The sequence below is a fragment of the Pavona decussata genome, unplaced genomic scaffold (genome assembly GCF_977016875.1).
Source record: "Pavona decussata unplaced genomic scaffold, jaPavDecu1.1 SCAFFOLD_187, whole genome shotgun sequence".
Taxonomy (NCBI): domain Eukaryota; kingdom Metazoa; phylum Cnidaria; class Anthozoa; order Scleractinia; family Agariciidae; genus Pavona; species Pavona decussata.
The window spans coordinates 257,501-272,500 of NW_028145596.1; the positions used below are offsets into that span (position 1 = coordinate 257,501).

The following is a 15,000-nucleotide window of genomic DNA, read 5'->3' on the forward strand; positions in this document are numbered from 1 at the left end:
GTCATCACGTACGTCTTTTGATCTACCAATGAGATTACAATTCTGAAACGAGTGCAAAAAAGCCTTTCCATTTGATAAGAAAAGATTCCAAATTTTCAACCAAAAATTTTGGCTAAATGGAAAGTATTCTGGTTTATTCCTTACAACTTTTATTTTAAGGTTTGAGACTAATTTGCATACAACTTGTCGCAGGATTTTTGCTTTTCCGCCATTGCAAAAGGTTTCAACAATATCGTTACAAGCAGCTTCTGTAATTACTAAAGAACGTTTGCAAATAAAAACTTCAGCCAACTTTCCGAAGATGAACGCGATTCAAACAGATGAAAACAGCTTCCTGAACTCTCAGACGGTATTTGAAAAACTGTCGGGCCAACGATTTCAAAGTGCTTCTCATCAACGCGCGCATGCGCCTGGAGTGATATAGTCCCTTTAAGACCGATCTGGCAATCTGTTTATTATTCTCACATTCCGAATGGTGTGGTGAGGGCCGGAGGGAAGGGCAGGGAAGGGCCATAGAGTTGGAGGTACTCAATGTGTCATACCGGGGAGGTTCCGCCCGTAGGGTCACCCCTTTACCCTCAACTCTTACCTTTATCGTATTATCCGGGGGACCGTATTAAGCGGGGTCTCAGAATAAACGTCACGGACATATGTTTTATCGATACAAACACTGCAGAATACAGTTTAAAACCAACAGAACGAAATTTAACGCTTAATAGTAACTTACGCCTCACTCGAATAGCCTCTAACTAAAATTCACTTTCTCGAGTGTTTCTCTCAGTGCAAAATATTCGTTTAAAATAATCATTGACTTTGCTCTGCAGTGACATTTTCAATTTGTGGTTCAGCCAGACGGACTGAGTATTAGACAATTTATACAGTGCGCAGATAACCAGTATCCATAAAACAGATCTGTACAAACTGATCGTCAAACCGTATAAACCCCTCGCTCAGATAAGACATGGAAATATTCAAGTCCCCTTAATGAGATGTAATTTTCCATCCGTATACGGAATGAAAAGTGTCTTTACGATCTGTACAAACCGTACGGATCGTCAAATCGAATAAACTCCTCGCTCGACACAAATGACATGGAAATATTATAAGTCCCCTTAATGAGATGCAATTTTCTGTCCGTATACGGGCCGCAATTGTCTTTCCGTACGGATCGTGCGGCTGTTTTTCAAACTGTATCAGTTTGTCTATATTGGACATGATTGTCAGAGAGGGGACTCGAACATGAAGGGCCAACAGATTACGAGTCTGCGCCTCTAATCACTCGGCCGCGCTGCCTCACCCTGATGTAGAGATTCGATTGTCTATTTACTAAAAGGAGTTTTCTTTGTTCGTCAACAGGGCATTTACAGGGTAAGTTTGGAAGAGCTCTAAGATGCATCAGAACCTGGTAACGAAAATGGCAGTCAAGAAATGGAAGATACCAAGACACTCGAGGATGAGGACACTGGTGAATCATTAAAGAAAAGGAAAGTGGGAATCTCTGTTGGAAAGGAAAAGGAATCACTTTCTCAATCCACTCAAGAAGTTCGTCAGCAACACAAACTGGTCTTTCATGATGTTAACACTGTAAGTCGCTCATCTATGTGTATTCTTCATGTAATTGATCAAATTAACACTAGGAAGAGTGTTTCCTCCGATATCCAAACACCGAGAAGCGCCGAGTTTTTTAAACGACTTTGAGGTGTTTGGATATCTGATGAAACACACTTTCGAGTGTTTGATATGGCTTTTCAAATTATCAATAATTCTTGGAGAAATTCAAGGCTCAAGTTGGCAAAATTTTATGGTAGTTACGAACACATATCCAAACCACGGTCACAGTAGTGATTTTCTTTGTTTTCTAATGATGAATTATTAATAAGTTTGAGGATGTAATGGCTAATGGCGGTGTGCCGTCAGATAAGGTCGCATTTTCACGACCGGGCTGACTACAATTTGGTCGAAATTTTCAGTATAGTAAGGGAAATGGTCAAAACCACTATACTCGAACACAACTCAACAAACCACAACAAACCACTGCAAACTGAAAGGATGGTGTCTTTATTGCACACCCTCTATCCAACAGCAAAAAGACATAGGCACGTAAAGCGTGCATGACCTATGTTGAAGTTTTCATTCACGACAGGGTTAATTTTTTAAAGCACAATTTTTTATCCCAGGTCGGTTATGATGAATCACCGTGAAAAACACTTAGACTTGCTCACTAGTCGAGGAAAGAGGAAGGGAAGGTTGTTGTTTAGACTAGTTTCTTCCGTCGAAACTTCTTGCTTGTCTTTCATTAAAAGTACGCTCGTAATCGAAATCATTTTGAAGGGTAATTGCTGCCATCAATAGAAGTTAAATGCAATAAAATAAGAGAGGGGTTATATCAACACAATTTTGTTTACTATTAACCTACTATTAACTATTATGATACCTGAAATATTCTAATGTAATGTAGATCAGGTTAGTTTAGAAGTAAACACACGACCCCACAAGCTAACAGCTTTGATTATCATCGTCTTTAAATAAAGATTATGCATGTACGTATGTATGTATGTACGTATCAATTGCATGCAGGTGGAATCAGTCTTGCTTTTATTTATTTCCATTGCGCATATGCCGCACATTGACATTCCAATCCTAGCAGTATTCAAGATGTTTGTCCCATGAACCCAGTTTAACGGCCTTAGCTCCTACGAGTCTCTTGAACCTCAGTGGTAGAGCATCCGAACTCTTAATCGGAAGACTTTAGGTTTCACTCCTGATAGGAGCACTCGGATTTTCTTTTTCCGACTATGCGGCCTGTGTCATCCAATGAATGATACATCATTCTCAGCCTTCCTTTTGTTGCATTATTCATATACATTCGCACGTGACTGGCCAGAGAATAGACTATAACGAGGTAAGCGGTCCGGGAGGTCATGGCGCAAAACCAGCAAGAATTGACCTCAATATTCAGCTCTACTGTGGAGCCATAATAACAACTGTTATGGTGTGTTACTAAGCAGTGCACATGATCTTCTTTTGTCTCTGTAGCTTGAGTTTGCAAATGCTATAGCCAAATCCGATCCAGATGCTAAACGTCTTTTAAATCCAGGCTCCATGCAGAATGTCCCGTATGACTGTTTGTACAATCCCCAGGCAATACACAAGGTAGGGAGATTGCGTGACCTTTTAGATGTAACGTGTTCCTTGTGCTCCTGTCACAGCTTACAGCAAGTGTAGAAAAAAAAATGTTGTGTCGTAATTTGTGTTGCAAGTGTCATTTTTTATTATTATTATTATTATTATTATTATTATTATTATTATTACATTTTCTTTATCCACTTGCAATGGATTACAAGCTTACGCAGGTTATTACTCACCGTAAAAGCTAGCCAGCCCTCTCTGTTTTGTTCCCCTCTTGGATAGGTCCCCCCGGCTTACTCCTTAAATCTATACCAAGAGTCCGTCGTTCTCAGGTAATGCATTTTTAACGGATCTTTTCCTCGGAAAGATTGTCCGCACGCCTGAAAAAAAAAAACGGAAAAATAATAAAAATAACGTCTTCTGCAGGCTCCCCCTCTTTCCATGTAGACCAGCCCTAAAACAACACGGCAATCGAGAGACCCACCAAGCCGCGAATTACCGAACCTATGAGTCTAAACCGCTAACCCTTACACACGGAGGGAGGGGTAGCCTACGTAGCAGACGTAATCGGGGAGGGGGAGGGGGCGGGGGGGCGAGAAAAAGTGAGAGAAATGGGGGGACCCTCCCCTCTCCCCAATCTCCCACTCTTTTTTCACTTTTCTCCCTCCCCACCCTCCACGGTTACACCTGTTACGCAGGCTAGGGGAGGGGCTACTCCCTATAATAGACTTTTCGGGGAGGCCCCGAAGAGAGGGCGCCGGCTCATTTTCCGTACAGTGGCTAGTCATCGAGCCCACGCGAAAAGGTGTCTTTTATTCATGCTGGAGGTATATTGAAGGGAAGGGATTTTAGGAGATGAAGTGTAGACGACATTGGGGTAGAACGGTTATTTAACAGACCCAAGGAAATACTATGCAGTGTTTCTACTTTAGCTATGTGGAAGGGATTACTTTTTCTTGCAAAAATGGTTATAACAGGGTGAGGGCTTGGACCTCGAGGCGGAGTATCCCCGTAGAAAACTGATGAGGACTCCTTCCCCCCCCCCCCGACCATTCCACAACCACACCTCTTTGGCTGTGTTTTAGTCCATCATGATAATGTAGTCTTCGAAGTCAAAAGGATATCGATTAACACTCTCTTGTAGTAGTTGTTATTAGAACACTAATTACTCAGTTCAAAGTTTTGTTTTCCCCAGGTTCGTTTCAACCCTAATAAGCAAGCTTTTTCGTGGCTTGCCTCAGGATGCGCAGCTGGTCTGGCAAGGCTCCATTTAGTCGAACAGATCGAGTGAAGAAACGCTGGTGTTAAGCAAGGAGTCATCAATCTTCTGATGCGGGCGTCAGAGGGGAAGAGCGAGAACAGACACTGGATTGAGAAGAGAGAAGATGTACCTTTCATGAATCATACAAAACTATGGACTTTCGTTTGCATAACCCTTTCAAATCAAATAAAATCAAATAGCGTTGTTTATCCACGGTTATCTCATCAGAAAAAATGCTATTTACAAATACTATTTGCCCTCTGAAAGTGGCAAAACATCAATTAAAAGTAGCCTGCAAGCAAGCTCTCCGATCTGGGGTCTACCTGTCTTGGCTTAGAGCGTCCGTGCATGGCGCCAGCCACGAGAGGATTGGGGCGCCCCTTCCCCAATCTTCTCGCCGTTCGCTTCGCTCGCCGCTCGCCTCAAATATATGTCGCACTGAGACTCTTGCTTGCATGCTAATTAAAAGAGGCTCTGTTTTGATCATTAGCTTTCACTTCAGCGCTCATACTTCAATTCGCCATGTAGAGCACAATGAACCATACCCCAAGAAAACGCTTCTCATTAGCTCTCATTTACGCGAGGGTTCAATTCTTGTTGTTACCACCCTCGGGAGACCCCCGGAACAAAACACTTTTAAGCAGGCCTATCCCAGGGATAGGAGTCGAATCAAGTTAAAATAACTACTCGCGCAAGAAATATGCCTTTCTTGATTAAGAGAAATTCACGAATTTGCTGTTTTCAGATTTTGTTTGTAATGTTGCCATCCTCCTGTAAACCGAGCAGTTTATTTGCACTGAAAGAGAAAAGATTTGCCGTGCTATATTGGAATCAGTAACATTCTAATACTAATTCCTTGTAAATTTTGAGGCATTGTTGATAAGTTGGAGATTCCTTCCATGTTGAATAAAGTTAACAGTTTATTCGTTCCATGGGAAGAAGCATTGCGTGACGATCCTAACAACGGCTGCACCGGAATCTAAACTAACAAGGCCTTCGTGAATCTAGTCCCTAAACCTTCCGGGGGCCATGAAACCTGTGATTCCGTGTCTTTTCACGAAAAGCGCCCAAGTTTTCATCGGCCAACTTTTCAAATATTCGGGTAGGATGGTGCTTCCTAATACAGATTTAGTAACCTTTACCAAGATCTTCTTCTTCCCGCATAGACATAAACCGCGCAAAAAAACTTTCAATTAGTAGCCCCAGTCCATAAGAAATCAGAGTTTCTCGGACAATTCCCAGATGCGAAAAACGTTTAAAAGAATGGTGCCCTATTTTGTTTAGTTTGCTGTCAGACTATAATGAATAAGAAAGTTAGTTTCTGAAGAAACTGTAGTACTGCATCGGTGAGGAGTTGAAATGAATGTTTGCTTTATCAACAGAGTTGATAACTAAAGGTAAATTGGCCACCGTAAAGAGATTCGAGTGCTGACGTTTCGAGCGTTAGCCCTTCGGCAGACACATTTTATGGATTCGCTCTGGCGAGGGGCTACGGCTCGAAACGTCAGCACCCGGATCTCTTTACGGTGGTCAATTTACCATTAATTCCCAACGCTGTTGACAAACCAAACATTCGTTTATAAAGAGCCATAAACTCCCGGAAAATTGTACAAGTGTTGAGTGACACACCCTTCACCCTGTGGTCCTTCAAGTCCTTCGACCTCACGTCATTTGACACCGGCCATATACGTCCAAACCTTCCCGCTGTCCTTTCGTGTTTCTTATCGTTCGTTCCCAAAAGAAGAAAGTACTTTTATTTTGTCGTCTGTTCGTTCTGTGGGTGTGTAGGGTCTCTAGGCCAATAGCAACCAAAAAAAGGCAAACGTTTACTTTTAATAATTGTTTATTTGTTCCTTTACACATACATTCCTGTTGAGAATAAATATGGAATCTATTGACACTGGCAGGAAAACAACATTTTGGGTTTTAGCTCTGAGAGCCATGTTCGGCGCAGATTATTATTTACACTTGTATTTTGCGCAGGTATTTCATATCTAAATACATTAGTATAGGATTGATAGAGCGCTTTTCAATTGAGCATCCAAAGTAAACATTTCGCATTTCCTCACGGCGGCCATATCGGTGTCCCAACACAAAGAAATGGCGGCCATGTTGGTGTCCCAAACTAAACCTCTGGGAATTAAACTCTATTTTTCTGCAAATACTTTCTTTTGTTTCAGTAAACCAATATGACCGGTAATCACGTGAATGAAAACGCTCTATAATTGATTTAGTTGGCCACTTTCTCAATTATTAGACATTAAATCAAAAACAATCCCGACTTGCTTAGAAGGGTTTTCCAAGTTTAAGGCCATTTACTTACAGTTTCTTCGCGGTTGATTAATTCATTGTGTTGTTTACGTCTTTTCGGATATGTTAACAGTAATTACTTTGGTTACGGTTTTGTGATACTCAATTGAGCACCGCTCTCTCTTGCTAACCGGTTTTCCGTGTATCGAGCGAACTAAAATATAACTTGACAAGGTACATATTTTAGAGCATCACACAGGTGTGCCACTACTTGTTGTCTTATATTGTTACCATCAAGGTCCAAGTAAGTGAGTTTACAATTTTTATCTTTTAGTGCATCACACAAGTGTGCTACTCCTTGGTCTCCTATATTGTCATAACTAAGGTCCAAGTTAGTGAGTTTACAATTTTTATCTTTTAGTGCATCACACAGGTGTGCTGCTCCTTGGTCTCCTATTTTGTCATAACTAAGGTCCAAGTTAGTGAGTTTACAATTTTTATCTTTTAGTGCATCAGACAGGTGTGCTGCCCCTTGTTCTCCTATTTTGTTAAAATCAACGTACAAGTTAGTGAGTTTACAATTTTTATCTTTTAGTGCATCACACAGGTGTGCTACTCCTTGGTCTCCTATATTGTTCTCACCAAGATACAAGTTAGTGAGTTTACAATTGTTATCTTTTAATGCATCACACAGGTGTGCTGCTCCTTGTTCTCCTATATTGTTATGCCTGAGGTTCAAGTTAGTGAGTTTACAATTTTTATCTTTTAGTGCATCACACAGGTGTGCTGCTCCTCGGGCTCCTATCTCGTTACTCGTAAGTTCCAAGTTAGTGAGTTTACAATTTTTATCTTTTAGTGCATCACACAGGTGTGCTACTCCTTGGTCTCCTATATTGTTCTCACCAAGATACAATTTAGTGAGTTTACAATTGTTATCTTTTAATGCATCACACAGGTGTGCTGCTCCTTGTTCTCCTATATTGTTATGCCTAAGGTTCAAGTTAGTGAGTTTACAATTTTTATCTTTTAGTGCATCACACAGGTGTGCTGCTCCTTGGTCTCCTATCTCGTTACTCGCAAGTTCCAAGTTAGTGAGTTTACAATTTTTATCTTTCATTGCATCACACAGGTGTGCTGCTGCTTGTTCTCCTATATTGTTATTTTTTAGACCCAAGCGAGTGAGTTTACAACTTTTATCTTTTAGTGCATCACACAGATGTGCTGCTCCTTGTTCTCTTATATTGTTAGTGTCTAGCTCTAGCCCAGTGAGTTTATTATTTACATCTTTTAGTGCACGACAAATCTCTACACAACCCAACCTACCCATACTGTTATTTGACAAATTCAAGTACAAGTCTCTGTCAATAATTTTAAGGACATGCAGTACCGCTGCACACTCTATAGGTGCTGCCGAACAACTCCGAAAACATACCTCATCAAAACTAATTACTGCAAATTTGTTTTGTATTGCAGAATGCTGCTTTACATTGATCTCATACAAATATTTACATAAGTTCAAGGCTAATGTCCTGTCTACTCTAGCTGGCCAGTAGGTCAGTATTCTTCCCTCTCCTAACAAGCTAAACTTGGGTAGCTCCTCCGTCGACATAGGAAGAAGTTCACTAAAAATATCAACATTGGACATTTCTTGGTCTGGATCAGGCTCCAACAGCCCAGCCACAAACTGTATCACTACTTGCCATGCACCTTTGTTGATGTGATCAGCAACAAATCTTCGCAATTCCTCTTTAGTCATGGTGTCCGTTACATGCTTAGCAGCGAAAAATTCCTGCACTGTTAAGTGCAGGAAACAGTATTGTGCTTTGGGCTGTTCACTAAGTAAACGGGGCTTGGCGTCGGGTAAACGGTGAAGCAGTCCACAATGCTCCAGTCCATCAACTTCGTTTGATTCAAAGATTAATGTTCCTTGTTTAATGCCATTAAAAGCGGTTTTTTCCAGTCTCTTGAACACCATTTCATTTTCGGGATGAAGCTGTTTAAATGGTTTGTACATGTACGTCCCAAGGTCGGTTTTAGAGCAGCTGTATTTGTCATCACGATTGTGCTTATAGAAGAAAATCTTGACCGTCATGCTGTAAATTTCGGTCATCTTTGTTGGGAGCTGCAGACCTCCATCGAAGATAGAGATCCTGATCAAGTGTAGCAAGCAATGACATATGATAAAACAATTCACGGGGATATTGCACAGTGAAAAGAGATTGATGTTTGTGCTGATGTGCTGCCATATTGTTTCTTTCGCGACGTGGTCACCTTCTGTAAACTTCTCCACATAGTCCTCAATTCGCTCAGATGTAAATCCAAGAATTTCAACTGTCCTTTTGAATTTAAGGTTTCTAACACATTCCACAGCAGTTGGTCTTGTTGTCGTTATCACCGAAGAACCACGGAGAAGTTTTCCTGACACTAGTTTGCTGTAGAGACAGTGGAGGGGCATTTTCGCCTCCCCAGTGTTCTTGTAATAAGAGTCATCTTGGGCTACGTCGGATCTTGCAGAGAATTCATCAATTCCATCGAAAATCAAAAGTACTTTGGTTGGGTTCTCTTTAATATAGCTCCAAACCTCGTCATCCAAACGTCCTACTGTTTCTGCGCGATCCAACAACTCATAAAGATTGAGGTTTGTTTCCGAGTTTAAATGCCTGAATTTCAAAAGGAAGGCCATGTCAAAATGCTTTTTCATCTTGGGGTTACCAGATGCCCACATTCGAAGAAGCTTGGTAGATAGCATTGTTTTGCCAATGCCTGGACGACCAACAACGAGAACATTGTTGCGGTAAGCATCAAAGATGTCTTCTAGCCGTACAGACTTGGACTGACTCGCATTGGGTGCGGGGTACACTTTAAGTTGTTCCCATCTATCTGTGGGAAAGTCATAGTTCACTCTGCCTTCGTGAATCACTGCATTTACATATATTTGGTCCGTACTCAGATCTTTAGCTTCTGGGCCTTCACCTGGATTAGTTCTGAAGGGTTGTTGAAGTTCTGGAAGCCGCTCCGTGTCTGCTATGATATCGTCCTTTATCTTTTGTACGGCTGCTTGAAGTTGCAAATAATCTGGATTGAGGAAAAGAAAATGTACATTACATCAGCTAATTTGTGTGTCTCGAAAACTTTGCGTAGCTGAATATACTGGGGATAAAAATCTGATCGTGATTTTCTATTTCACAAACCGACAGTTTCCTTTTCTGTTCTGGTATCGCTTTTAGAACAAAATACAGTTTACTAATTTATAGTGGTAAACTGTAGCCCCCTCCGAAAAAAAAATTAAATTCAATGATTAACACAATCTGGGAGATGGTTTTTACTAATACAGTAACTCTCACAGCCACAGCCTCAATAAAGATAATAATGTTATGGCAATTTTGTAAAGAAGACAAAAAAGTGCCACTTCCTTTTCGTTCTGAAGTTAACTTCTGCAAGAGACAATTCTTTGGTTGCAACTCAAAAGCAAAACCTGTGGCATAACAATCATCATTTCATAAATTGTTGGGGTTTCATTAAGGGCAAGCCACCGCGCAAATTGACCGTCCGTGAACACAACTTTGCCCAGTTACTTTTAACATCTCAAGCAATGTTTTCAATAAAGATCATATCCAAGTTAACTACATGTACATGTATCCTGCCCAGGTGCAATAGCCTCTTGCCCGACTAGGCAAGATCTTAAGGACGGTGCCTAATTTTTTTTACTGCGCATACGTTCTGCGTACCTCGAGATACTCGGGTTTCCTGTGGGTGGTGCCTACTCCACCTTTTGCTGTTCATTATGAGAAAATACGCATCCATTTGCGTAAAATGGCGACCAATTGCGCGAAGATACATTCATTAGCGCCAAACGACGAACATTTGCGCTTAACTCAGATTCAATAACGATTTTTGCATTTTAATCAACATTCAAAAACACTTTTGGGCATTCTTACGCGTCATTCGACATACAAAAGAGAAAAATATACTTTTATTTGCGCTGATATTCAAGTCATTAACACCATCTTGAAAGTCAATAGAGGTAATAGACAAACATTAACGTGCATAAATCATTTATTAACATTTTTATCACACTGTTTGAAATTCAATAGCATTCCTGGACGGCGTTAGTGTGGATAAGACAAATATTAATGCGCTTGTACAAACAATTGAGCGATCTTTAGATTCAATATACAAAAATCGATTTTCAATTGAACAAAACCTAATTTACCAGACTTTTTGCTGTCTGAAAGTAGCAATCAAGGCTGACATCTCACGTCCGGAAATTCAAAGACGTATGGATAACAGAGACGAGGCTAGAGTACGAGGAATCCCACTGGGGGAGTTTCGAACACAACAACTGCTGCTGAAGCTCTGCACAGAAACGTCGACACTGTGACCGCAACTAAAAGTGTGCAATGGTACCGCTTCATGCAGACCTATCTGCCAAGATGTTTTAATAGAGAGCTTATTGAAGGGTAAACTAAAATTGAGAATAAAATAATTTTTTGAAATTGTACTATTCAATTGAAAATCGATTTTTGTATATTGAATCTAAAGATCGCTCAATTGTTTGTACAAGCGCATTAATATTTGTCTTATCCACACTAACGCCGTCCAGGAATGCTATTGAATTTCAAACAGTGTGATAAAAATGTTAATAAATGATTTATGCACGTTAATGTTTGTCTATTACCTCTATTGACTTTCAAGATGGTGTTAATGACTTGAATATTAGCGCAAATAAAAGTATATTTTTCTCTTTTGTATGTCGAATGACGCATAAGAATGCCCAAAAGTGTTTTTGAATGTTGATTAAAATGCAAAAATCGTTATTGAATCTGAGTTAAGCGCAAATGTTCGTCGTTTGGCGCTAATGAATGTATCTTCGCGCAATTGGTCGCCATTTTACGCAAATGGATGCGTATTTTCTCATAATGAACAGCAAAAGGTGTAATACAGGGATATTTTAGCGCGGTTTGAAATTATGCGGAGAAAGCAGATCTTAGCAAGAGCTTTTACCAATAATTGGTATTTAAAAAGAAAATTGGGGATAGCCATGCATTTTTTCAGAGATACATGTAATAAAGCTTCAATTTGGAATAAAATGCCATACATCTCTTTGTATTTTAGCATTTTTTTGAATTATTCTTCATTGTCTCTTAAAAATGCGTGGTTACCCTCAGCCTTCTTTTTGGATTCCAATAGCCCTAGCTAAGATCTGCTTTTCCCGCATAGTAATAAAATGCTCCAAAATACTTCTGTTTTAGTATGCACCGTTCTTAATGAAACCCCTGAAATTGCTGCCAATAATTCTTTCCAAACCAACTGTCAACAGATAGTTTGAGGACATTTTTTCACCACTCAGTTCATGAATCATATTCTTATGCCCCATTCACACCAAGGCTTCAACACGTTTAAAAGCTGATTAGTCAAACACAGTTTAAAATTGTTTCCTTCATTAAAGCTGCTTTCGGATTTTTATCGACTACAGATTTTGCACAAATGAGAGCATAAGTTAAAGATTACCTGAATCCTATGTCCAAGCCAATGGTTCAGCTTTCTGTTACCAATTTTCAGTTTGTTAAACCTGGTTTAATTAAACATGTTTTGTTCGTGTGAATGGGGTTTTAGATCAGATTTTTACGCAGCTATCTGGGACTGACCTTGATCCTCGCTTCCTTTTCTCTTTCTTTTTCTTGTTTGTTCATTTTCCTTTCTTCTTGTGCTATGGAGAATATTCAACTTTTCCATTTCAGTGCTCATATGCTCGCTGATGTCACCTGAGGATCAACATTCAACACAACTTGGTAAATTTTTGGCATGATATCCTTTCCAGCCACAAGTATCAACTGTAATTTGATCATATTTTTAATTAAAAATAAAAACACAGACCACACGCATGTGTATGGTTTATTGGCAAGACGAAACTGATAAGAAACACTGTATAGAAAGACTCTGCAACAACTATACACTGTACATGCTGTTAATTCCATATTAACAATACCATAGCCTGTTCATTTGGGAGAAGGTGGCACTACTCTTTCTCCTTGTTTACACCAAGACTATACACAAGTAAATATGTGCTTCAAAGTTTGGCATAATTTCCTGAATTATTGCTTTAAATTAGTGTGCTTCAAGCAGCCACCCAAGGATAGTTGAGGCAGCAACTCTGAGCTTTTGTCACAAAAAAAATTCAAGTGACCAGATTTCTTGTGCCTTTTTCTGCAATTGTTTTAGTTGTTGTAGCAATGGTGCATGTGTGGATTCAAAGTGGTTTTTTCAGTTTACACTTGTAGCACAATTACAATTCAGTCCAATCAGACTTGCACTCCACCGAATAAAATCAGATAAGCAAACTTTTGAGACGGTCTGTAATCACAATGCCACTTTAGAGTTCAAGTGCAAGTGAACATGATGTTTTAGTCAATATGACTAAAAGATGTTGCGACACCCAAGCAGGATGGTCACTGCCACTGTTGGTAGCCTCATCTATGTTGTTCCGTGGCTTTAAAGTTGGACAAGACATTGACTTTTATTTATAACAAAAGACCCTTAATATTAATGGCAGTGTCCCCTCTGATTTGTCCTTGGGTAAAGAGTGAGTGTCTTGAGCAATTAAACTCATCAATTATTTGATGAGCTTGGGAGCTGGTGCATAAAAGGTTGGTGGAGCCAGGCAGCATGGGGAAGGAGGTTTATGGCAACCCTGCGAGCAGCCACCACCAAAAGCACCATCACACTGAACCCAATCAGTGGAATACTTACCAAGGGAGGGCAGAGAGGGAAAAAGGGTTGAAAATAAAGCAAGTAAAATGGCCTTTCTCACAGGCCAGCAAGCAAGCAAATGCAAAGAGAACCATGAGGCACCTACAGCAGAGAGCTCAAAGATTGCCCCTGAGCTGCAATGGAAGGCGACCACTGACAGGCATTGTCTTGACTTTAACCTTGCCTAAAATAATTTCATTTAGCCACATAAAAAAATTACCTCTTTCCTTTGAGACAAAACCATCAAATGTTCATTCAATAAAATGATGACCAAGTATATAACCATATATATAAATATATAACCATAATAATAATAATTACAAGCTACATGAACATTATTAGAAACAATAGGCTAGAAGAGCTAAAAAATAATATTTTTAAGGCCAGACTCAATATTATTGATCATGTCCTTCAGCCAGCTTTTCCAGTGATAACATTTACCTTGGCTATAGTGCGGCCATCCTTGGAAAACACGAGGATCGTTAAGAATGTTTGCCACAACAGAGGCTGCCATAGTACTTGCAAAAGCCATCCAGTTGCCACTTGAAGACTGAGTTGGATCTCCAAAACTGGCCACACCTTTTGCTATCACCCATTCTACCTTGTCATCATAGGCTGCTGCATAAAGACCTGAATTTGGAAGACAGATAATTAAAATTATTGACGCACTCTAAAAATCATTCATGTTTCGTGGCAAGTGCTAGGCATACACTGTAGTTAGGCATGGTTGGGAGGAGGGTGGGTGGGTCAGAACAGTGTGGGAATATTCTGGTGATATTCTCACTCCATCCTTCCCCCACCAATGTCGTATTGTAGTCAACAAATTGGGTTTGAAAATCTGGCTAGCGCTTATACATGAAAAATATTGCAGGATACATGTACTTTTTTGTATTCAACTTGATCTGATTGTTGTAGCCTATCATCTGAAATATGAATTATTACTCAACAAAGGAAACATTAGAGCTACATGTACATGTAGCCTATAGGGGATGGCTGTACAATATTGAGGAGAAAGATTGAGTGGATGCCTCTGAGCACAGTATTAGCTGTCTCACTTACATGCGCAGCGTTATATATGACACTCTAAGGGTTTTAAGAGAGCAGAGGGATCAGCCTTGAGACCAAGCTAAAAGTCTGCCAGGCAGTCGTCCTCTGTACCCTACTCTGTGGCTCAGAAACCTGGACCGCGTACAGACGACATGAAAAACAACTGAACCATTTCCACCTCAGATTCCTCCACAATCTTCTCCACATCCCCTGGAAGGACAAAGTCCCTGGCACGGAGGTCCTTAAACAGGCAAACTTCCCTAGCATCACCACCCCCATGCGCAAGGATCAACTGAGATGGGCAGGCCACCTCTCCCACATACCTGATGACCGCATCCCAAATCAGCTCCTCTATGGAGAACTCTGTCACGACAAGCATACAGTCGGAGGGCAGAGAAGGCACTTCAAGGACAGTCTGAAGGTCTCCTTAAAAGACATCAACATCAGCACTGAGTCCTGGGAATGGCTTGCCTCCGACAGACCCCACTGGCACCACCTCATCACAAAAGGAGCCAAAATAGCAGAGGAGCGCAGGTCGGAACCTTCAAGCTGAGCAGAAGCGT

The 15,000-nt window shown here is 40.5% G+C and overlaps 2 protein-coding genes and 1 long non-coding RNA gene across 8 annotated transcripts in view; 2 read left to right on the forward strand and 1 right to left on the reverse strand.

Moving 5' to 3' along the window:
- The window catches only part of LOC146462452 (uncharacterized), a 64,574-nt gene extending 57,334 nt beyond the window's left edge, over positions 1-7,240 (forward strand). The window contains exon 3 of the long non-coding RNA XR_014857128.1: positions 7,161-7,240. This is a non-coding gene — a long non-coding RNA (uncharacterized LOC146462452). The remainder of the gene's footprint in view (positions 1-7,160) is intronic.
- Positions 1-15,000, reverse strand: part of LOC146462448 (uncharacterized) — a 201,068-nt gene that overhangs the window by 136,463 nt on the left and 49,605 nt on the right. For 4 of the 6 annotated variants that reach the window (XM_085085564.1, XM_085085565.1, XM_085085566.1 and 1 more), the window contains 3 exons: positions 13,832-14,020; positions 12,289-12,405; positions 6,537-9,715 (listed from right to left, as the gene is read on the reverse strand). In XM_085085564.1, the coding sequence (XP_084941690.1) occupies positions 6,855-9,715; positions 12,289-12,405; positions 13,832-14,020 (3,167 nt within the window). In that variant the 3' untranslated portion in view covers positions 6,537-6,854. Of the gene's footprint in view, positions 1-6,536; positions 9,716-12,288; positions 12,406-13,831; positions 14,021-14,760 lie in introns of all 6 variants that reach the window. The other 2 variants (XM_085085568.1, XM_085085567.1) reach the window with 2 other exon arrangements.
- On the forward strand, positions 1,429-5,335 carry LOC146462454 (general transcription factor 3C polypeptide 2-like). Its single transcript, XM_085085595.1, has 3 exons — positions 1,429-1,584; positions 3,037-3,153; positions 4,325-5,335. The coding sequence occupies exons 1-3, from the start codon at positions 1,429-1,431 to the stop codon at positions 4,418-4,420; spliced, it is 369 nt and encodes a 122-aa protein (XP_084941721.1). The 3' UTR covers positions 4,421-5,335.

What these genes read in the sequence shown, in the direction of transcription:
- LOC146462454 (XM_085085595.1), top strand. Translation starts at nt 1,429, where the DNA reads ATGGAAGATACCAAGACACTCGAGGATGAGGACACTGGTGAATCATTA. An exon ending in TCTTTCATGATGTTAACACT is followed by an intron (nt 1,585 to 3,036) that starts GTAAGTCGCTCA and finishes TTGTCTCTGTAG; the next exon opens with CTTGAGTTTGCAAATGCTAT. An exon ending in ATCCCCAGGCAATACACAAG is followed by an intron (nt 3,154 to 4,324) that starts GTAGGGAGATTG and finishes TGTTTTCCCCAG; the next exon opens with GTTCGTTTCAACCCTAATAA.